We start from the raw sequence: 24,366 nt of genomic DNA, 5'->3' as shown, positions 1-24,366 counted from the left end.
GTTTCTCATTGACTTAGTAATGATAATTAATAAGTCAAAACACATGTCACACCTACTTTTCCCAAAGAAAAAAAATCACAGAATTTGGGCTGGAGAGATAGTACAGAGATTCTAGATTCTTGCTGACATCATTTCTCACCTCACTATCCTATATATAATTTGTATCTCAAGCTTTTTAAATAGTAATGTGGTTTATTTGTAGCTTAATATCTTATAAAATGTTTCATATATACATATACAGTTCTTGTACGATAAAGTGTTTTCCGTGTCTGTTAGATCTCTAGTAGATACCCAGAAGTTGAATGCTTGAGGATCTGTCATGGCCTCTCACATCTATTCCACTGATTTGAGAGCTTTTTAATTTCATTTTATTTTGGAGCCATACTCACCTATGATGAGGGCTTACTCTTGACTGTATACTCAAGGATCACTCCTAGCTGTTCCCAGGGGATCATAAGAGATTGTGGGGATCAAAGCCAGGTCAGTTGTGTGCATGACAAGTGAATTGGTTGCTGTTGTGTCTCTTTGGCCCTTGAGAGATTATTTTATTACCACATTCTTTTGATTGCAATAGCTTTATTTTAGGAAGAGAAAGTTTCTTATCTTCAATATTCCTAGGATTGTTTTGAATCTGTGTATTTTTTAATTTTTTTAACTCCATATAAATTTTAACAGCATTTGTTTTACCTTTTTTATTTTTTACTGAGGTACTCAGATTTACAGTACTGTTATATTTTCCATGGGTATATCCTTCTTTCTAGGACTAGAGAGATAGCACAGCAGTAGGGCGTTTGACTTGCACATGGCCGACCTCGGTTCGATTCTTCTGCCTCTCTTGGAGAGCCTGGCAAACTCCCCGTGATGTATTCAATATGCAAAACACAGTAACAATAAGTCTCACAATGGTGATGTTACTGGGCCCGCTTGAGCAAATCAATGAACAACAGAACAGTGACAGTGACAGTTATATCCTTCTAACTCCACACACACCACACCCTGTTTCCATCCTACCAGAGTCCCAAATACCTGCTGATCCACAACCTCCATGTAAGCTCAGTTCTGCATGCAAAATTTTCATTTCTGATGATTTTGACCATTTGTTTTTCTCTTACTCATTCTTAGTTTTTTTAAATCTCATCTCTAGGGTAGAACGTCTTTCTCTTTTTTGTTTTTATTTTGGACACACCTACAGATAAAAGAAAATAGGGCTAATCTTGTGAAATTCCATAAAATTTGTAATCAGTGATAAATTTATAGTGATTTTTTTCTCAAAAAACAAAGGTTTTTTTTGTTTGTTTGTTTTAAATTTTTATTAGTGAAACACCGTGCGGTACAGTGTGGACTTACAAATTTTTGTGCTTGAGTTTCAGTTATATAATGATTGAATACCCATCCCTCCACCAGTGCCCATTCTCTACCACCACTGATCCCAGTATCCCTCCTACCCCCCCACCACCACCTCCATCCCACCCTGACTCTGTGACAAGTCATTCCCTTTTGTTCTCTCTCTCCTTTAAAAAACAAACTTTTTTTAACAGGGGTAGCACTGTAGCTCTGTCCTCCTATTGGTCATTAATTTGCTTGAGTGGGCATCAGTAACATCTCCATTGTGAGACTTGTTTTTACTGTTTTGGGTATATCAAATACGCCACAGGGAGCTTGCCAGGCTCTGCCGTGTGGGCAGGATACTCTTGGTAGCTTGCCTGGCTCTCTGAGAGGGATAGAGGAATAGAACCGGGTCGGCCGCATGCAAGGCAAACAGCCTACCCGCAGTGCTATTGCTCCACTCCAAATGAAGCGCATGTATATAAAATAATGATACTTACAGAATTTCGGTGTATTCAAGGATTTGACACCACAACTCTTCCTTATTTTTCAAAGTTATTTCCCAATTTCCATGGCTTAACTCATCCTTTAAACAGAAATCTACATCATTCGCATCTTAGACTCTCACAAAGTACTTTTCTAAGAGTGAGACTCAGATGCTTACTTTTCCAGAAGTCTACTAATGGGTATTAATTCTAAAAACTAATATGCATAATAATGTGCTCATACATTTTGAGATTTATGTGAAATAGATATATCCTACACATATAAATTTTAGTAAACTTGAAGAGATTTAAAGAAATTTTAAGAGGAAATAATGAATAAGACTATGGAAGTTAAAAAGAATGTTCTTTCCTAAGAAAAGGTAGCAGGTAGGGCGTTCGCCTTACAAGCGGCCAACATGGCCGACCCGAGTTCGATTCCTCCGCCCCTCTCGGAGAGCCCGGCAAGCTACTGAGAGTATTCGATATGCCAAACACAGTAACAACAAAGTCTCCAATGGAGACGTTACTGGGCCCGCTCGAGCAAATCGACGATCAACAGGAGGGCCTTTACCTTTTACCTTTTATCAGCGGCCAAGACTCAGAGACTATAAAAACCAGCTCCCGGAACCACGCAGCCGCATTCGCGGCCGCGCGACATCCTATTATGACATCTTATTATCTCATTCCTACTTTGGACAAACTGGCAGGCTACCCAACGTAGCCTGCCCACACGGCAGAGTCTGGCAAACTCCCTGTGGCGTACCCAATATGCCAAATACCAGTAACAATGATGGGTCTCATTCTCCTAAAGAGCCTTGAATATAATCTCAGGGCTAGGATGAAGGAGACGTTACTGGGGCCTGCTCGAGGCAATCGACGATTAACAGGATGATTTGTGATTTGTGTGATTAGGAAATATTACAGGTACTGCTTAAGAGTCCATATTAATAAGTAAAGGATTGTAGTAAAAACTGTGGATGTAAAAGCAAAAACCTGACCATATATATAAAACATTTAGTATAAATGAAATGTTAATTTGTTATTGTGAAAGTACACCATCTCATGGCAGAAGAGGAGTAAATAAACATTTCTTCACTCTAGCAGAGGGCAACCAATCATGGAGCCATGATTGAATGCCATGTTCAGTGTTAATTAATGAGGAGTTGCTCTTGCCCTTTGAAGAAGGACTTTTAATGGTTTCAAGGCTATGAATTTCCTAAGCTGTTACATTTCCCTGAAGACCTATACTGTTCTTTCAGATCTGAATAATAATCTTGCCGAATAGAGTATTCTAGTGACATGTTCATTTCATTGAGTGTTTGCACTATATATCCCTCCCCATTCTCTTCTGGCTTTATCATTTCATCTCAATAGATCTGCTATAAATGTTAGGGAGTGTTCCTTTTTAGATCTTGTTGCTTTCAGTATTCGTCCTCTATTTTTGGATTTTTCATCCTGAGCACAGTTTGTTTTGGAATTTCGTATGTTAACCAGTTTTTTTTGCCGGGACCCTGTAGGCCTCTATTTCTCAACTCTGGAAATTTTTTATCTATAATTCCTTTAATTCTTTAATTCTTATTTCTTTATTGAAATTGTTTTCCCATGCTCAGGTGCTCCAGTAATTTTTTGTTTCCCTTGAACTCATTTCATAATTCTCTGGTGTTTTGTTCTTTTCAGACTTGTTCCACTTTCTGTTGTTTTTCAGTAGTTTCCTCCGTTGCATCATGAAGCACCTTGATCTTTTCTAGCCTCTATTCTTTTGCAGCTCAGAGCTGGTATTGAGCTTGTTATGCCACCTACCATGCTCTTCATCTCTGCTTGTAGTTTTCTCATTTCAGCTTTTATACTTTCTTTTTCTTTGCTGACTGTCTGTACCATCATTCTTTGCATTCTCATAGTGGTCATTTCATTGTCTAGGGATTTACTGAACTGGTTGGTGCTTATTATTTTTGCTCATTAAACTAGGTGGACTTTTAATTGTCTTCGGGATTGGCTCTTTGGTGCTCCTGCTGTGCTAAGGGTGGATCTGTGTAGTTAGTCCCCACGGGACTCCCTGAGGAATTATGCTGGGAATTGCTCTTTTGCTTCCCTTCCCATCTTCACCCAGTGATAGGAAGTGTAACTGTGAGCATAAAATTTGATGATGAACTATTGCGCTCTTGTGAATGGGAGCAGAGGTTCAGGAGCTATGAATAGGGTTGTTGAAATGACCACTTTTTCTTTTTCAACATATTTTGCTACATTTTCTTTCATAAGTGGTTCTTCATCTCCTGCAGTGCTTTTTGGACAATTTACAGTGACAGTAAATCTTTCTTTGTTTTTAATGACTTTCATTCATTTTGCTATTTTTCTGGATTTGTTTTTTGTTTTGTTTTGTTTTGTTTTGTTTTGAGCAACAAGTCTGCTGCATTAGCTCCTCATGCGAGGTGGATATCAGTGTATTAGTCACAAATCATCCTGTTAATCGTCGATTGCCTCGAGCAGGCCCCAGTAACGACTCCTTCATCCTAGCCCTGAGATTATACTCAAGGCTCTTTAGGAGAATGAGACCCATCATTGTTACTGGTATTTGGCATATTGGGTACGCCATGGGAAGTTTGCCAAACTCTGCCGTGTGGGCAGGCTACATTCGGTAGCCTGCCAGTTTGTCCAAAGTAGGAATGAGATAATAAGATGTCATAATAGGATATCGCGCGACTGCGAATGCGGCCGCGCGGTTCCGGGAGCTGGTTTTTATAGACTCTGAGTCTTGGCCATTGATGGTATTACACAGCACCAGGGGGCCAGTGTATTAGTAGTTCTTCATAAAGCCAACGGTGTTTTTTTATTTAATTCTTAGTCTCAATTTTTTTTTTTGCTTTCTTTCTGATAAGTCTTTTCTTTTCTTTTTTTTTGACTTTTTGGGTAACACCCAGTGATGCTCAGGGGTTACTTCTGGCTCTGCTTTGGGGACCATATGAGATGCCAGGGATTGAATTTGGGTCTAAATTGAAAATTTTTTTTTTTCACATATGGGTCTATCAATATGGAGAATTCAGAATCTTTTATAAATTAACTCGAGAGATTTGTGGCCAACAGATTGTACAGGAATTAAAGGGCTTGCTTTGCAGCCTACCCTTGTTTTCCTGTTAAGAAAAATGAAGTCATGAAATTTGTTTCTAGATGGATAGACATGGAGAGTATCACACTGAGTGAAATGAGTCAGAGAAAGAGGGTCTCTGAATACTGCCAGGAGTGATTCTTGAGCCCAGAACCAGCTAGGAGTCAGCACTGATCACAACCTTGTGTACACCCACACAAAAAGAAAAGGTGATACATTTGTTGAGGGAGGAGATTCCTTTATCATCAGTATAGCCTGACACGTAATCTTTTCATTTAGAAGAAATAAGTACTTAGAATAAATAAGTACTTACTGTATGAACACATATGGGATGGAGCGAAAGCACAGCGGATAGGGCTTGCAGCCAACATGGCCAACCTGAGCTCGATTCCTCCACTCCTCTCGGAGAGCCCAGCATGCTGCCGAGAGTATCTCGCCTGCACGGCAAAGCCTAGCAAGATACCCGTGAAGTATTCAATATGCCAAACACAGTAACAATTGTCACAATGGAGATGTTACTGGGTCTGCACGAGCAAATCAATGAACGGGAGGACAGTGACAGTGACAAGTACTTAGAAATTCTACATCCCTTGATTAAACTGCCCCAAGAACCTTTTATCTGTGTGTAAGTAGCTATTAATTTTTGAGCAGTTAGTGAGAATTACATCTTAATAAACTTACATTTGAAGCATGGGGGTCATGGAAAGAAAGGATCAGGATTTGGGAATGCAAGAGACCAATGAAAGTAGGGAAGCATATTACATAAAAAAGAAGTAGAAGAAATACAGCCTGACTACATTTTCCTAAGGAAAAAACGTCAAGACAAATGCACTTCTAGAATTTGTATTATAGAACCTTCATTTAACTAAATTTACTTTAATGAGATTTGATGGAAAATCTGAACATTTTAGTGATGATTAATGCCAAGTTCCTGTTCTCCAGTTTTTCCACTATTAATTATTATTATTATCTCTAATGAATTTCTTACCTTCTGGAACACAGAGGACTCTTCTAGAAATGAGTGTCTTTTTATATAAAAAACTTGTATTAATGTCTTTTAATATATTAAATTATTACAAGACTAAAAATATTGAAGCTGTAAACTTCCCCTGATTTTTTTCACACTGATCTCATAGGAGTAGAGAAAACTCCTGCAATTGATACACACATTTAACACCTGGATTCAAAATAATACTGTTTTTGAAAATTATTAATTTACCATGATTACCTTGACTACATTTCTACTAAAAATTCAACACACAGCTCATGAAAAATAAATATTCCATGATAAAAATATAGTGATTAGGGTAGGGCATTTGCCTTGCACGAGGCCAACCCAGCCGACCCAGGTTTGATTCCTCCGCCCCTCTTGGAGAGCCCGGCAAGCTACCGAGAGTATCTTGCCCGCATGGCAAAGCCTGGCAAGTTCCCCTTGATGTATTCGATATGCCAAACGCAGTAACAACAAGTCTCACACTGGAGATGTTACTGGTGCCACTCGAGCAAATCGATGAACAGGAGGACAGTGACAGTGACTTTTGTTAATAATCCTTAACACATGAAAATATTAACCACCTTAGATATTCTATTTCCAGGGACTTACCAGGCCACATCATCATTTTGTGAGCACAGCCTGTAACTTGGAATGTATTGTTTTTGCCTAAGTCTCATGTTCAGATAAAATCTAAAATAAGTAGACCCAACTTTATTATTATTATTACCACCACCGCCGCCACCTCCATCATCACATCCTCATCATTAACAAAGGCATTCTGGTAATGCTTTGATTGATAAAGTAGGATAGCGATATATTGTTTCTCCAGTGCTATAAGTTGTTTTTTTTATATATAATAGTAATGATTGAGCTTCTTAATATATTGCCTGAGTCTCTGAATCTTACATACCCCTTTTAAAGTTAGAGGTAGTTACAAGTCTGCTGAGTATAGAGAATCATCATCTAGGATCCATTTTAGTATAGGAAAGAGGACAAAAAGGAAGGGAAATCGAGATAGAAACTTACTAACTTGATGTGGGAATGCAGTGAAGTTCTGGGTTCAGTCCTTGGCATGTAAAAAAAAAGAAGTGATGCATTTATGTGAATTTTAAAAATCATTCTTAGAAATCCAGATGTTTTCTTAAACATACTTTCTTGTGATTGGGGATTCATTCAAACAGTTTCCTCATATCTTTGTAAATGAGTGCTGCTTCTGTACAGCACATTATCTGGAAGTGTTGTTTGTTACAGGGAAATAAGAGAGAAGATTGGTTCTCCGTGAGTGAAAATATGTATCAGATACTGCTTTACAACATCAAAGCACTAATCTGTCAGAGGTTTTCCTAGTTATTCTTCTTTTCTTTTTTTAAATGTAGGAGTACTGCTATTTATTCAGCCACTGATTAGGCTGATTGAATTGGGCATGAACTCCACCTTACTTTTTTTTCCAATTTTTTTATAATTTTATTTATTGAATCACTGTGAGAACAGTTATAAAGCTTTCGGGTTTAAGTCACGGTCACACATGAAACACCTGTACCTTCACCAGTTCCCATTATCCACCACCAAAATCCCCAGTATACCTCCATCCCACACCCTCCCCCTACCTGTGGGGCAGATGATTTCCAAATTACTCTCTGTATACTTTGATTATATTCAACATTTTGACACCACACCCACCATTATTATTTGGGATTTTACCCCAAAACTCAGATCTGCTGAAAAGGCAACAGTAGACAATTTGTTTTCTATTGCTGATTATGAATAAAATGATGTTGCGTGGCTGCTGCAGTAGTGGCCATGCAAGTTTGAAATTCCGAAATTTTAACAATTAAATCCGGAGGGATTTCTTGCCAAAACCTGCTAGGTTCCAAGATTTTTTCCTGAGTCTCTGGGATCATGGACATTAAGCAGCTTGATCAGGAGCCAGAGAAGCCATTCGTGGGTGGCCACGAAGGGTCTCATTGGGGTGGGGAGGAAAGGCCTAGCTCCACCCCTATCCTGTGAGGCCCCTCGTGTCTTGTCACTGTGGGCCCAAACCTGACTGTCCAATGGCCTCTGGAGGATGGCATCCCCCGAGCTGCAAGGGGAAGCAGGCGGAGGGACAGCACCCTTTCCCCCCTGGGGTGGCCCAACAACAGTAACCTACTGAGGAGTCCAGACGCATTTCTGCCATAAGCCGCTGGGTTTCAAGATTTATTTCTGAGCCTCTGGGATCATGGCCATTAAGCAGCTTGATGAGGAGCCAAGAGAGGCCGTTCATGGGCGGCGATTTGGGGTCTCATTGGGATGGGGAGGAAAGGGCTGGCTCCACCACCATCCCGTGAGACCCCATGTGTCTCGTCACTGAGGGCTCAAACCTGACTGGCCTCTGGAGGATGGCGGCCACCAGGGGAACAGACCAAGGCACAAAACCTATTCCCACCTGGAGTGGCCTAGCACCGGTAACCTACAGCAAGGACCAGACGCATTTCTGCCAAAAGCCTTTGGGTTTCGAGATTTGTTTCTGAGACCCTGGGATCGTGGCTGTTTAGTAGCTTGATCAGGAGCCAGAGAGGCCGTTTGTGGGCAGCAACTCGGTCTCATTGGGATGGGGAGGAAAGGGCTGGCTCCACCGCCATCCCGTGAGGCCCCACGCTTCTTGTCACTGTGGGCCCAAACCTGACTGTCCAATGGCCTCTGGAAGATGGCGGCCACTGAGCCACCTAGGGGGAGAAGGCGGAGGGACAACACCCTTTCCCCCTGCGGTGGCCAGACAACAGTAACCTACTGCGCGGTCCACACACATTTCTGCCAAAAGCCCCTAGGTTACGAGATTTGTTTCTGAGTCTCTGGGGTCATGGCCGTTAAGCAGCTTGATCAGGAGCCAGAGAGGCTGTTTGTGGGCAGTGACTCAGGGGGAGGAAAGGGCTGTCTCCACCCCCATCCCGTGAGGCCCTTCATGTCTCGTCACTGCAGGCCCAAACCTGACTGTCCAGTGGCCTGCCTCTGGAGGATGACGGCCACCAGGCCGCCAGGGGGAACAGGTCAAGGCACAAAACCTATTCCCACCTGCAGTGGCCCAGCGCCCTTAGCCTACTGCAGGGACTGGACGTATTTCTGCCATAAGCTGTTGGGTTTCAAGATTTGTTTCTGACTCTCTGGATCATGGCCATTAAGCAGTTTAATCAGGAACCAGAGAGTCCATGCCTCCTAGTTACATAGCTGAGCCAGAAGTGGTTGTGGGTATGGCTCCCACATACCTAACTTTTGGCCATTTACTTTCTTGGTAAACTTGCCCCCAAGTTTTTGGGGTCTGACCAAAGGCACAGCAGCAATTTTGGGGTATCTGGAAGTCTGAAGGCTCCATCAGGCTGCTGATGCACTCACCTCACAGGTACAGATTGACCTGCTGGCGGCATCATACCCCCGGTTTTCCTAGTTCTTTTGATATTAGTAATCTGTGACTCAAATTATGTCTGCTGACAAGTTTTAAAGTTTCTCTTTCACCCATACTTCATAAAATATTTTGGCTTAAGTATAAATATTTAAAAATACTTTTTGTGTATGAGTACTTTTCATACTAATTTAACTGTTAAATTGCTGTCCAAATTGATAAATAGTGGGTTCTTCGTGGGCACTTTATGTTTCGTACTATCTCTCCCACCCTGAAACCAGTAATTTATGTATTCTGTGACATTTTATTGTTTTTCTCTTCTTTTTTTCCAGTCTCTTATTTATATTAGAGTTTTATGCCTTATAGGATTTAAGTTACACATTGCAGTTAAACTGCTTCTTTGTAGAGGAAGAATTTTTTATATTAATTGGTTTATCTTGATTATTTCAGCAACCAGGTGTGCTTTATTAATAAACAAATGAAAGCAAGTGATAGATTTTTTTTCTACACTCTCATGTTGATACTTTACTAAGAAACACTGAATGTAAAAGGATGTAAAAAGGACCCAGGTGTATCTCCTGGCTCAAACATAGAAACAATATATCTATCATGATACTATTTTGGCCCATTCTTCATAGAAATATCTGAAGCTTCCAGAAAGTACTACAAATGTTACATTAACTTCAGTTTTTCAGAATGAACCACTATGTTACTCTTTTGGAATTATATACAGAATGTTTATATACTATATACAGAATATTTCTATTATTGCAAAATGAACTTCTGGCATTCCACTGGTGGAAGGGATTCATTGTATTCACTTTGACCTGACATTCATTCTGTTCCACGTTGTTGCCCTTTCTTCAACTCAAGCCTCTACCCTGTATTGATCTAGTAGAACATAGTCTCATGAAATATTCTCCTGATCCCTGTCAGTACATAGTTCGTGAAGTACTCTCCCGACTCCTGTTAGTACATGTTAGGTAAGTCCTGGACTTATATCAGACTATAGTCCCATGTGACTTACCCCAAGTTTTGGCCTACTGACCTTCTGAAATAGTAGGACAGACCATAGGAAGTAGCACAAATATTGCTTAATGGGGATACAGACTTGTCCATGATCCTCATAGAAGAATGAACACCAGTCTTTAATCGTAAATGAGAGGACCGCTTTTATAGGTTCTGAGGGTGCAAGTGATTCTATAAATTACAAATTTTCATGTTTAGCACCCAGATGTTCCAATTTTTTGGTTAAAATATTTTTCTTTTCCAACTAAATCCCTAACTTTAACATGGCTGCATAAGTTGAAACTTGAAGCTCTGATACTCTTACCATTAAGTTTTGGTCTTGATTCTCAGCTTTCCTTGCTTTCCTCCTGTAGGATATAATGTTCTTCATATGCTACCCATGGGACACTGGCTTTTATGAATGACTTTTAGTTTCTGAACAGTCATGCTTGGCCTTTGTGTCTTTTCTATATATCTCCTCAATTGGACTTTACAATAGCCATGTAATTTCACTGCCTTATAATTTGTGTTTATCTTATTTATCTCAAAAGGACAATATACTACATTTTTTTTCTTTTTCCCTGTCTACTATCCCAAAACAGACTAGTAAAAGATCCTTTGAATTTCTCTTGTGAGTGAATTCTTGTTTCCAGCCCCAACGCAAGATGATATGTTTCTTTTTCTCAGATCACTTTTAATATCAACAATTGGAGACTGGGTTTCCCAGGAAGCAGATTCTGATTAGTGTGCAAGCAGTTTATTTTCAGAGGTACTCTTGTAATACCAGTGGAATGAAAGAAGCAGAGTTGGGCAGTGATTCAGTGTCAATTCAAACCTCAGTTCAATCTAGAACTTAGGAATGCAGAATGCCCTAATGAGTCATCCTGAGTGGTGATGGGGTCTAGACTTTGTTCTTTTGAACTGACCAATGATTGAATGCAGTTTAGCACCCAAAAAAAGGACACAACCTTTGTCAAGGTAATTCTTTTCAGCTAAAGCTGTTCTAAAAGAGCAGAGTACTTAGAGCTTTCTGCCAGCAGCATGTCTTCCAGCAGCTGGTAAGGGAGTCATCTATCCAGTCCTACCAGAAGGTGTGGGTGTAATGTCACAGCACCTATTACAGTTTCATTGAGCACATTTCCTTTAATTTTATTGTGTGAATTACTTGTAGCCATGTGGGAGGGTGAGAATCTTATTGCTCTGTTGACTAAAATAGTTTTCTAGCTGTTACTTCATTCTCATTTCATTCAGTTCTGAAGGTGGTGCTCTTCATATTAAACTGTTAATAATTAATAGTCTGTTTTTATTTCTACATATAATATTTATAATATCTTTATAATTGAGTAGCAAAATGAATTGATTTTAAATCCATTTTATAAGATATGATATTTCTAATCCCTCTTCTCATTTTTGTTTTATCAAAGTCTTAAATTGCTTGTGAAGGTATAGCAATAGAAAGAGCATTGTGCTGTAATTCTAAAATATTATAAAGGAAACTTTAGGAATCTGACATGGTGTCATCATTATGCAAATTTATTGAAACTAAACCATTGATTTAAAAAAAATGTGTTTCTCCAGCACCCAAAAGGAGAGAGAGAACAAAAGGGAATGCCCTGCCACAGAGGCAGGGTAGGATGGGGGGGATGGGACGTGGGAGGGATACTGGGACCCCTGGTGATGGAGAATGGGCACTGGTGGAGGGATGGGTACTCGATCATTGTATAACTGAAACCCAGGCACAAAAATTTGTAAGTCTACAACTGTACCTCATGGTGTTTCACTAATTAAAGTTAAATAAATAAATAAATAAATAAATACAAAAAAAAAATGTGTTTCTCTAGGAATGGTGATGAACAAAGCTCTTCTTCTCCAAATGGTCGTTTGTGATACTAGAGAAGTTGTTTCATGAAGCTAATGCACATACCAAGGAATTTGGCTTTGATCCCAAACCCACCTGTATTGTTACATAACCGTATAATTGTCCCCTTTTCAGACTGCTTCTTTCAAATAGTTCTATGATTTTATTGTCATGGCTATGAGTGATTCTGAGATATCTCTATTGATCTCTAACCACTTTTTAATGCCAAGTATTACCAGTTTCAGGTAACATAACAATGAAATAGCCTTTCAGCATTCTTAATACAGTAGTTATTGGTTACTGTTATCGGTCATACCACATTTTAATGGAATGCTTTAACGTGAGACTTTTCTTTTTCCTAGACTTTCCATTTAAGAATGTGAGAGACTATTTTCAGATAGTTTAAAATAATTTTTTCTTTTTCCTCCTCCCCACCCTTTTTTTTTTTTTGGTTTGTTTTTTGAAGGGCACACCTGACAGTGTTCAGGATTTACTCCTGGCACTGTATTCAAGGATTACTCCTAGTGGGGCTCAGGGAACCATATATGGGGATCGAAACCAGGCAATCACATGCAAGGCAAGAGCCCTTTTCACTATACTGTTACTCCAGCCCAGTTTCCAGAACTTATATATGTGTGTACAGTATATATGTATATATATAACATATACGTATACAGCATGATATTTAATAAACATACAAGCATATACTATTTCTAAGCACATAGGATCTACAATGATAAAAAAAATATTAGGCTGTCCTGACTCCTCCCTGCAGAAGCTCAGGAAAGAACATAAAAAATCAGAATATTGCTGTACGTTTAATGACTATTTTAATAGTGGAATAATAATCAAGGGAAGCTATGTCTGTGGAGATGAAGGATGGATATATTAGAACTCCTTATGAAAAATTAGTTCACCAGGTGACTGTTACAGAGAAGAACAAAGAATATATGGCATGTGCTGAAGCAAATAGATGTAACAAAATAGATTAAATTAGTCTACTGATTTGCTCTGTCTGCAGTATTAGTGTTTTTTGAAGGAATAGTGGGAAATAAGTCAAGATATATGCATAGGTGGTCCTCAAACAGAATAGAAGGTCTAGCCACATCCTCGGAAAGAAGGATAAATTTGTACTTCCATATGGGAAGAGAGGATATTACCTGTGGCATACACAAATCTCAGAGATACTGGTTGTGAATTTTTCTAAATTTCACACACACACACATGCATGCCATACATAGGAAACATGTATTTGGCAGTACAAACATGATATTCATGCAGTGTTACATTTCTGTATGCATAGACAGTATTATTAATGTGATGAAAATCAAATCAAGGGTATTTGGTGCATTGACATAAAAAGTAGTTTACTTATTCAGGTATTTTGAATTCAAGTCATGATACCTAAAATTACTTAGATTTTAATAAAACTCTTTAATTATTTCTATTTTATTAGATTTATATAAAACTTTACATAAAATATGTTAAGATGAGAAAGATAGTTTTCTAAACATATAAGATGAAAAGCCCTTTTCGTTGAAGTAGTCATTGTCTTCACATCTCTGAAAAATTCCTGTTCTTTTAAAAACAAGAGTAATGTCATTTTAATGTTCCTAAGAGTCAATTCTCTTTTAAAACTTTATGTATTCACTGAGTAAAATTGCCATTATGCAAACATAATAAATGCCTCTTCTAGAATAGATTTGAAGCTCATCTGGCCTTTGATTTAATAGGGTGTTTAATTTGACTATCTACCTATTGTTTTTTCCCAGAATTTTATTAAAATCCTTGCACTTTCCAGAAAAACAAACTCTTAAATTGTGTTTTAAAAGTTCAACTGAATAAATTTTGGAGATCTTATTGACTTTATTCAGAGATTTATGACTCAGCTACCTCTCATCTAGCATATGAGAAAAATTTCTTAGGAGCTACAATGAAAGATTTGTATAGGGTGGTGATAGCAGGGACAGGGAAATTACAGCAAAAAGTGGCCAAGATCACATTCCTTTAATATTTTTTGGCTGACTAAGGTCACTTTCTTTTAGGAAATACTAGGCACCTATTAGACCAATTTCTTTCCTAAAAAATACTAAACAGGTGATTTTTGATTGAGTAGTTTTAAAATTCTGTTTCCAGGAAAAACCAAAGCTAAAATGAAATCTGTTTGTGATGTCATACTTAGCATAAGTAACTCCACTTTAAAATTTTTAATATATTTTATAAAAATAAATCAAGGCAAAATGATTAAAGACAAAGATACCACATAGTTATCTTAATGGAGTTTCAGGGATACAATCCCACCAACCCTACCACCCATGTCAGTTTTCGTCCGTGTGTCCCCAGATTGCCTCTTATCCCCCCACCTGCCTCTTGATGGGTACATTTTTAACTTTGGCAGTTATAGTTTAGATCCAGTACTCACAGTATTGTTGGCTCTATTGCATATACCACAACTCTATACTGCCAGTGTGCTTGAGACCCCTGACCCCTAGCCCTGTCATCTTCTGTCCATCTCTTCTTATCCCCCATCTTGGTTTCTTTCGTTCCCTGTCCTCATTTCTCTAATCTATAGTCAAGGGTAATCTGGGTATCCCACCTTTGTTACCTTGCATTCCCCCTTATTGTTATTTTTCTTATATATTGCATGTATGTGCAATTACCCAGTATTTGTCCTTATTTTGACTTGCTTCACATAACATAGTATCTTTCATCTCCATCCAAGTTGCAGAGAATTGCAGGATTTCATCATTACTTGCATCTGCATTGTAATCCATTGTGTATATATGCTATACTTTCAATATACACTTACGTTGTTGAGCACCTAATTGGATTCCATCTCCTAGTTACTGTGTTGATTGCTGCAATGAATATTGTACGTACACCAAGAAGTGGAGTTGCTGGGTCTTATGACAGCGCTATTGTTACGTTTCTAAGACGCCTCTGTATTGTTTTCCATAAGGGTTGAACCAGCCAACATTTCCACCAGTAGTGAGTGACATATCCTTTTTCACCACATTCTAACAACATAGCTTGTTCCCAGTTTTTTGGGGTTTTTTTTGCATAGGTGTCATCCACTTAAAATACTATGTCTCACTATTACCTTGATTTGGATTTCTCTGATAATAACTGATACAATAAATATTTAATATAATAAATGAGCATTTGTTAATGTGTCTATTGACTATCCTAAATGACTCCAGTTTTGTTTCTTCTTTTTCCTTTATTGTTTTGTTGATGGGGTTGGGGGGGAGGCGGGGTTAGGTACTACTCCCAGCTCTGCTTCTGGTTTGCTACTTCTGGGGAGGATCATGCTGTACAGAACCCAGGTTTCCTGCATGTAGGAATACTCTCAGTAATTTGAACACTACAACAGGCTCTGGTACAATGCAATACCTAAGGATGCAGAGCTGCCTGAGCCATGCTTGCAGAATCTCCAAGACCACTTCCCAGTGGTGCTCAAAGATCTCCAGGGCTGCACTCAGTGATGTTCAGGGGATCATATAGTGCTGGGACCATGCACCACAACCCCTGTGCTATTACTCCATCTCATGTTGTTTATAAAGGCACCAATACTATTCAAAATTTGAAATATAATATATGTCTGTTGAAACAGAGTGCTTTCTATCATGCTTTAATATTGTTATGTAACACTAAATGCCTTATAGCTAAGTGTTGCTTTTAGGGACAGAAATTAATTATGATCATATCTTTTTGGAAAATATAATTTAATTAAAAAATATAAAAAGAAAATGTATAAGACGAAAAAGTATAGTGTACATAATTTTCTTAAAAAATATAGATGTTTCTGAAGGACTGATAAATGCTTCCCTTAAATACACTTTCCTTAATTCTACTAATTGAGAGCCATCTGCTTTTGTTTCTTTGATGGGATCAGCTTCATTAAAATATAACTTTAACATGTTTAAGTACAATTGCATTAACTATCTTATATATTGCATTTGTTTTTATGTGTATGTTATTAGCAAAATATATAATACTTTTATTTTCCTTCTAGATTTATTCCTCACAACATCATCTGCCTCTAGTACCTCCCAGTTTGAAATATGGGAAAATTTGGTAAGAAATCTTTTCTTTGTAGCATTTTTAAATGATGATTCTCAGTGAAAGCATACAGTTTTAGAAAATAAAATGAAAGTAATCACTTGGTTGGTTGATTTCAACAATAAATAGAACAACTTTAAGAGGCTTTGGTTGCATTGCTGCATTCAAACTGCTGAATATTGCAGAAGGAAATGATTCATTCGACATCAATTCCTCTGCAGGTTTATAGGCATGGCTGCCAATTAAACCTATCAGTCTGCCCTAATGCACATGTTAACAGGGCCCCTGCCAGGCTGTCAGCTGTTGAGAGAGGTTACTATCATTTAATTTGTCAGCATGATGGTTTATTGATGAAAATTCTTTTTTAAGAGATTTAATTTTTTCCTCTTTGCCTTCAGGCTTATATAACAATTAAAAAAAAAAAGAAGAAGAAAAACAAACACTAAACTAACTACCAACTTTACTAGTACTAAGCAGTTTTGACACACATGCACACATGCACACATCCACACATGGACACACTTCAACCACAAGAGATTCTGAAATGAAGAATTTCATCATTTAATTAAAAATTTTTGCTTGAAATAGATTATTGCCAATTTGAGTAAGATTTAGCAGTCTTACCCTTATACACACACACACACACACACACACACGCACACACACACACACACACACACACACACATCCCTCTTCAAGTAGATTCCCAAACTGATTTCTTTCTTTAATTTAATTTTTAGCTTGAAATAGAATTTATAATGATTAACTGATGAAGAATAGACCACCGGAAGTTCAAGGTACATACTAAAGAATAGGACTTGAGGACTGGACAAACTGACTGAGTGATATTAACCAAGTAAAACTCAAGTGTTGGGACTGAGGAGATAGTTCAAAGAGCTGGAGCACATGCTTTACATGCGTGAGTCCCAGGTTCAATCCTCTGCACAGTAGCTGTAGCACTACCAGGAAACTAGCACAGTGCTGGAGGTAGTCCCTAAAGATCAAGCCTCTGGGTGCTGTCCAAAAAGAAATAAAACCAAAATAAAGTTCATGTTGAATTTTCTTCTTATGAAAATGAATGTAAAGATTAAATGCAAGGATGTCCGTAAGGTTCTTGATATACAGTAAAGACAAATTCGATTTAAACAAACCCATACTAGTTGGTAGATTTTATTATATTAATGAAAATTACTTAAAAGTTTAAAGCATAAGCTTATGGAACGATATATTATCAGCCAAGTCTTAAAGGATGACTAGTGGTATTAATCATGGCTCAGATTTCATGGAATGAAAATGGATTGTGGGGAGGAACTTTATTTATATAAAATCAAGCCTAGTTGTTATAAATTAAGCACTTCTGTTTTTTAATTGATATAACATTTGTTTACAACTATATATTTTATGATTACATGTTCACATTCTCTCTTTAAATAAATGCAACTATACTACATCTATCACCAAAGTACCAGTAACCCTCCACTGTGGTCCACTATATTTTCTGTTTCCTTTGCTCCCGTCACCCACTAGTCTTACGAAAATCACAATTCAGTACTTGTGACACAATGGTTTATTTTAGTGTTTTTTTGACTGTTCCATTCCTTTGCTTCTATATGTTCCACATATGAATGAAGTCACTCCTATTTTTCTTTCTCCTTTGACTTAGTATATAACATAATTCCACTCAAATTCTATCCATATTGTTGTAAATCATTTTTCTAAACATCAGAATACTATTCTGCCACACACACACACACACACACACACACACACACACACATTCAAACCTTTAAAGAAAATTGAGGTAATATTAGTTATGACTATATTGGGGACTGGAGCGATAATACAGCGGGTAGGGCATTTGACTTACATCTGACCAACCAAAGTTTGATTCCAGCATCCCATATGGTACTCCCGAGTACCTCCAAGAGTAATTCCTGAGTGCAAAGCCAGGAGTAACCACTGTGCATCACCGGGTTGACTCAAAAAGCCACAAAAATTTTTAAAAGACTACGTTTCGAGGTTCATTTTCACACCTTTTCAAAATGTATGTTAATATATCAGGCTTCTCTGAAAAAAAAATCTCACTTTGATTTGTCTCTCCCTGATAATAAGTAATAGTAATTTTTTCATTTGCTTCTTGATTATCTGTATATCTTCTTTGGTGAACTGAATTTTCAGTTCTTTCTACTTTTTGTTTCTTTTTTTCTTTTTTTTTTCAACTGGGCGGGGGAGGGTGGTAAACATCCCCTACAAGTCTTCGAAATCTGGTGGCTATTCACAGAGATACTCAGCTTGTGGTATTAGCCTGATGGCTCTCTGCTTGAGAGAGCAGTTTGGTGCTGCTCTCTTTCCCTAATAGTTCTTGGGTCACAGGTGTGACACCCAGCAATGCTTTGTGGGCTGTGATGTAAAGAGGATTCAGCTCAGGACCTTTCACTGCAAAAAGGTACATTTTGAGCTATCTCCCCTGCCTCTGCTTAGTTCTTTCTTTGTTTTCTGCTCTCCCAATTTTTGATGGACTTTTTGGGGGAGGGGGGGTGAGAGTTTGGTTTCTTTTCTGTGCACAGCTGTTTAGTTTGATGTATTATCATTTCTTTATTTTTGCTTTTGTTTTTCTTGCCTCTGGAGTTGAATCACAAATGATAGTACTGAAGCCAATATCCTGGAGTAATGGAAAACCCTTTTTCTTCATTTTTGGTTTTGGATCAAACATTCAAGTCTTTTATCCATTTTAAAAGATTTTTTTTTGCAACTGTGAAATACTGGTCTGATTTCACTTTTTTGCATATGTCTATCTAGTTTGTTGAAGAGACTTTTTTTAACTCTAGCTTCATTTGTCATAAATTAATTGCATATATGATTCTATATTTCAGTCCTTTTTCATTTGTCCTTTTATGTTTTAATTCTAAAATTGTACTGCTCCTATTGCTGTTTAAAATATTTAGTCTTAGGAATGTCCTTGAAAAAAAAATGCCATTGGAACTTTTCCCCCATCTCTCCATCTCTCCATCTCTCTCAGAGAGCCCAGCAAGGTACCAAGAGTATCCCGCTCTCACGGCAGAGCCTGGCAAGCTACCGTGGCATATTGAATATGCCAAAAATAGTAACAAGTATCACAATGGAAGACATTACTGGTGCCCACTCGAGCACATTGATGAACAACAGGAGGACAGTGCTACCGTTACACTCCAGTTAATTTCTGTCTTTATTTTCAATTCACATGTCTTTAATCTCCTTGATTAACATTATTGATAGATGTTGAATTCCCTTTCGTGGATTTTATTTTTTTTTTTTATAATTTATTTATTTATTGAATCACTGTGGGAAAAGTTACAGAGCTTTCGGGTTTAGGTCTCAGTCATGTAGATACCAAACACATTTCCCTTTACCAATACTCATTTTTAACCCCGAACCCCAATAGACCCCCACCTCCCACCCCTCCCAATTCTTGTGAGGCAGATGAGTTCTAGTTAATACTCTATCTACTTTGACTAGATAGATTATTTCGATAGAAGATGCACAATTATTGTTTAGAGTTTACGACCCACCCCCCCCCCCCCCCAATCAGACATGCTGAAACAGCGTTGTGAAATGATCTGCTTTCTACAACGTGGGTTAAGAATAAAATGATGTCACGCGGCCGCAATAGCGGCCGCGCGGTTTTGAATTTCTGCTATTTTACTTATTGACCCTGGAAGAATTTCTATTAAAAGTTAGCTAGTTAAGAGATTGGTTTCTGTGCCCTGGAGTCGTGGCCGTGCCGGAGAGCTGCTCGTGGGGGGCAGCTGGCGACCTCGGTGGGGCGTGGGGGACGGCCCACAAAGCCCCCCTTCCCATGAGGTCCCCGCCGCTCCCCCGAGCCCGGCTCAAGCCTGCTTTCCACAAGGCTCCCGTGCGGCCGCCATCTTTCTTTCCAGAGAGGAGCGGGCGGGCTGGTCAACGCCCTTTCCCCTCCGGGCAGGCTTGGTGGTGCGGATCAACACAAGTCCATTTGCTTTTCTGCTCCAAGCGGCTGGTTCTCTGTGCTAAGTCCTTGTGCCTCCGGGGCCGTGGCCGTGCCGGAGAGCCGCTCGTGGGGGGCAGCTGGCGACCTCGGTGGGGCGTGGGGGACGGCCCACAAAGTCCCCCTTCCCATGAGGTCCCCGCCGCTCCCCCGAGCCCGGCTCAAGCCTGCTTTCCACAAGGCTCCCGTGCGGCCGCCCTCTTTCTTTCCAGAGAGGAGCGGGCGGGCCGGTCAACGCCCTTTCCCCTCCGGGCAGGCTTGGTGGCGCGGATCAACACAAGTCCATTTGCTTTTCTGCTCCAAGCGGCTGGTTCTTTGTGCTAAGTCCTTGTGCCTCCGGGGCCGTGGCCGTGCCGGAGAGCCGCTCGTGGGGGGCAGCTGGCGACCTCGGTGGGGCGTGGGGGACGGCCCACAAAGCCCCCCTTCCCATGAGGTCCCCGCCGCTCCCCCGAGCCCGGCTCAAGCCTGCTTTCCACAAGGCTCCCGTGCGGCCGCCATCTTTCTTTCCAGAGAGGAGCGGGCGGGCTGGTCAACGCCCTTCCCCCTCCGGGCAGGCTTGGTGGCGCGGATCAACACAAGTCCATTTGCTTTTCTGCTCCAAGCGGCTGGTTCTCTGTGCTAAGTCCTTGTGCCTCCGGGGCCGTGGCCGTGCCGGAGAGCCGCTCGTGGGGGGCAGCTGGCGACCTCGGTGGGGCGTGGGGGACGGCCCACAAAGCCCCCCTTCCCATGAGGTCCCCGCCGCTCCCCCGAGCCCGGCTCAAGCCTGCTTTCCACAAGGCTCCCGTGCGGCCGCCATCTTTCTTTCCAGAGAGGAGCGGGCGGGCTGGTCAACGCCCTTTCCCCTCCGGGCAGGCTTGGTGGCGCGGATCAACACAAGTCCATTTGCTTTTCTGCTCCAAGCGGCTGGTTCTCTGTGCTAAGTCCTTGTGCCTCCGGGGCCGTGGCCGTGCCGGAGAGCCGCTCGTGGGGGGCAGCTGGCGACCTCGGTGGGGCGTGGGGGACGGCCCACAAAGCCCCCCTTCCTATGAGGTCCCCGCCGCTCCCCCGAGCCCGGCTCAAGCCTGCTTTCCACAAGGCTCCCGTGCGGCCGCCATCTTTCTTTCCAGAGCCTTTCGTGGATTTTAAATGGAATATTTTTTTAGATTTTCTTTTTATTTCAGTGTTTGCATAGAGCTCTGCAACTTGGTTTTTTATTTATTTATTTATTTTTTAATAGTGAGACATCATGAGGTACAGTTGCAGACTTACACATTTTTGTGCTTGGGTTTCAATTATACAATGATCAAACACCCATCCCTCCACCAGTGCACATTTCCCACCACCACGGATCCCAGTATCCCTCCCACCCCCCAGCCGCCATCCCTCCCTGCCTCTGTGGCAGGGCATTTCCCTGTCTCTCCTTTTGAGTGCTGTGGTTTGCAAAAGAGGCATTGAGTGGCAATCATGTTTGGTCGATAGTCTACTTTCAGCATGCTTCTCCCATCCTGGGAGGATCCTCCCAACACCCTTTATTTGGTGTTCCCTTCTCTTTCTGAGCTCCCTTTTCCCGTAACATGTGTGGATGGCCTCCAGGTCATTGAGTAAAATTCCTGGTACTAATCTCTGCCATTCTTGGGTGTTAGTTTCCTATTTTGTTACTTTATGTTCCCCAGATGAATGCAATCTTTCTATGTCTATCCCTTTCTTTCTGAGTCATTTCGCTTAACATGATACTTTCCATGTAGTACCACTTGTATGTAAATTTCATGACTTCGTCTTTTCTAACAGCTACATAGTACTCCATTGTGTAAATGTACCAAAGCTTCTTTAACCAGTCATCTGTTCTCGGGCACTCAGGTTTTTTCCAGATTCTGGCTATTGTAAAGAGTGCTGCAATGAACAGACAATTGCAGATGTCACTTCGGCTATACTTTTTTGCCTCTCTGGAATATATTCCCAGGAGTGGTATTGCTGGGTCAAATGGGAGCTCAGTTTCTAATTTTTTCTGCAACTTGTTTTAGCTACTGATTTTATTACTTCCTACTTTACTATTTTGGTTTGTAATTTCAAAAATATTTCAGAGGTTTCCTCAAGGTTTTCTATATATATTATTGTTGTTATTGTTTGACTTTTATTATTATTCTGTCATAGCTGGCTGTGCTTCTGGCTCACTCCTGGCTCTGTGCTCAAGATCACTCCTGGCGGGGCACAGGGAACTATTGGGTGCCGGGTCAGTCGCATGCAAGACAAACACCCTACCCATAGTACTAGCCCTCTAGTCCCTCTATATGTATAGTACTATGTTGCCCGCAAATACTGCTAGTTTTGTGTCTCCTTTGTAGTTTCTATTCCTTTTATTTCTATTTATTACCTATTTACTGTTACTAGGAATCTTAATACAGGGTAAAATATACTGGTGACTGTAAGCATCCTTTTCTGGTGCCTGTTCTTAGCCAGATGGTGTTCAAGTTTTGTTTTTGTTTTGGGAACACTCCCAGAGGTTCTCAGGGCTTACTCCAGGCTCTGTGATCAGGGATCAGACCATATGGTATGCTCGGGATTTAACCTGGGACAGTCATGTGCAAGGCAAGCATCCTGCCTGCTGTGCTGTTTCTTCTGCCCAAAGGTCTCAGTTTTTTATGATGCAGTATGGTAATATTTATGCTGGGATATATTTCTATTGTCCCTAGTTGTTGAGAAGTTATATCGTGAAGTTTGCACTTATTGATTGAGGTGATTGGTTGTTTTATTTGTATTTTCTTTTCTTGATGTTTCCATTCATGTTTTTTTCCATTATGTTATTGGCATGTATTATACCATTCCTGGATTCTTAAGCTAAAGTCCACTGGTCATGATATATGGTACCTTTTAAATTTTTGTTGAAGGTTTTCGCAAGCATGTTTATTAGGGATATTGCTCTCTGGTGTGTGTGTGTGTGTGTGTGTGTGTGTGTGTGTGTGTGTGTGTGTGTGTAAGAGAGAGATTCCCACACCAATCCTTCCACACTATTACCTTCCCTTCACAGTTGGCTCCATTTTCCCATCCACACCTCAATCCTGTCCCTGTAGCAGGCCCACAATAATTTATTATTGTTTTTTTAACCAATAAATTGCTAAAAAAATGTTAAAAAATTTTCCTGGGGCTGGAGCCATAGCACAGTGGGTAGAGCATTTGCCTTGCACAGAGCCTACCCAAGTTTGATTCCCAGCATCCCATATGGTCCCCTGAACACCACTAGGAGTAATTCCTGAGTGCATGAGCTAGGAGAAATCCCTGTGCTTCGCCAGGTGTGACTCAAAAAGCAAAAGAAAGAAAAATTTTCTCAGAAGAAAATGTAAATTGTTGTGTTTCACTATGAACATTAAGTACTTGTATGAGGGATTACTAATATGTCATTACAAATTAAGCCTTTGTTATTTTTGTTAGTCAAGATTGGTTGGCTTCTACACTACAGTCCATCCAGTCTGTTGTGCACTTTTGGATTATCAGTGTTGTAGAGTTTGAAAATGTGACTCCAGAAAATTCAAATTTTTTTTATCTAAATTTTATTTCCCCTCACACTTATATAAACACTGTGGTTTACAAAATTGTTCATAATGATTTGTATAGACATTCAGTATACCAACACAAATCCCACCGCCATTGCGCCTTCCCACCAACATTATCTCCAATTTTTCCAATGACCCCTTAAGCACACCCCCATAGCAGGCCCTCAATGATTTATTTTATGCTGCTTGTTATAGTTTGCTTAAAGAATGATCAAAAAATGTTTCCTCAGAAGAAAATTAGTGAAGATTGTGTATCTCACAAGAGATTACCAAGATGTTGTTAAAGGCTAAACCTTTTGTGTTAATATTTTATTAATCAAGGTTGAGTGTCTTCTACATCACATCACATCACATCAAATCTGGTGTGCTGCTCCTGGTTTATCAGTATTGTAGAGTTTAAGGTGTCACACAGCCACGTGTTCAAGGAAATCCAAAATTTTTAGCGAGATAATACAGCTGAAGTTAAATTTTCAACGGAGTGACTTTGGGATATGTGCATGACTGCTATAGCTTCCGAAAGTACAGGGAGAGGTTGGGAGTTCACCCATCCCATACCCCATGAAAACCTGGAGATTTCAGTCACAAAACCTGCATACCTGAGTTTTTCCACAGATTAATTTCTGAATA

The 24,366-nt window shown here is 39.9% G+C and overlaps 1 protein-coding gene across 1 annotated transcript in view; it reads left to right on the top strand.

Moving 5' to 3' along the window:
* The window catches only part of ITFG1 (integrin alpha FG-GAP repeat containing 1), a 226,241-nt gene that overhangs the window by 63,475 nt on the left and 138,400 nt on the right, over positions 1-24,366 (top strand). Inside the window, exon 7 of the mRNA XM_056136673.1 lies at positions 16,163-16,224. Within this exon, the coding sequence (XP_055992648.1) occupies positions 16,163-16,224 (62 nt within the window). The remainder of the gene's footprint in view (positions 1-16,162; positions 16,225-24,366) is intronic.

This window comes from Sorex fumeus, unplaced genomic scaffold, assembly GCF_029834395.1.
Source record: "Sorex fumeus unplaced genomic scaffold, SorFum_2.1 ptg000122l, whole genome shotgun sequence".
NCBI lineage: Eukaryota > Metazoa > Chordata > Mammalia > Eulipotyphla > Soricidae > Sorex > Sorex fumeus.
The sequence above is the reverse complement of the archived record's forward strand: the minus strand, read 5'-3'. Positions and strand labels throughout refer to the sequence as shown.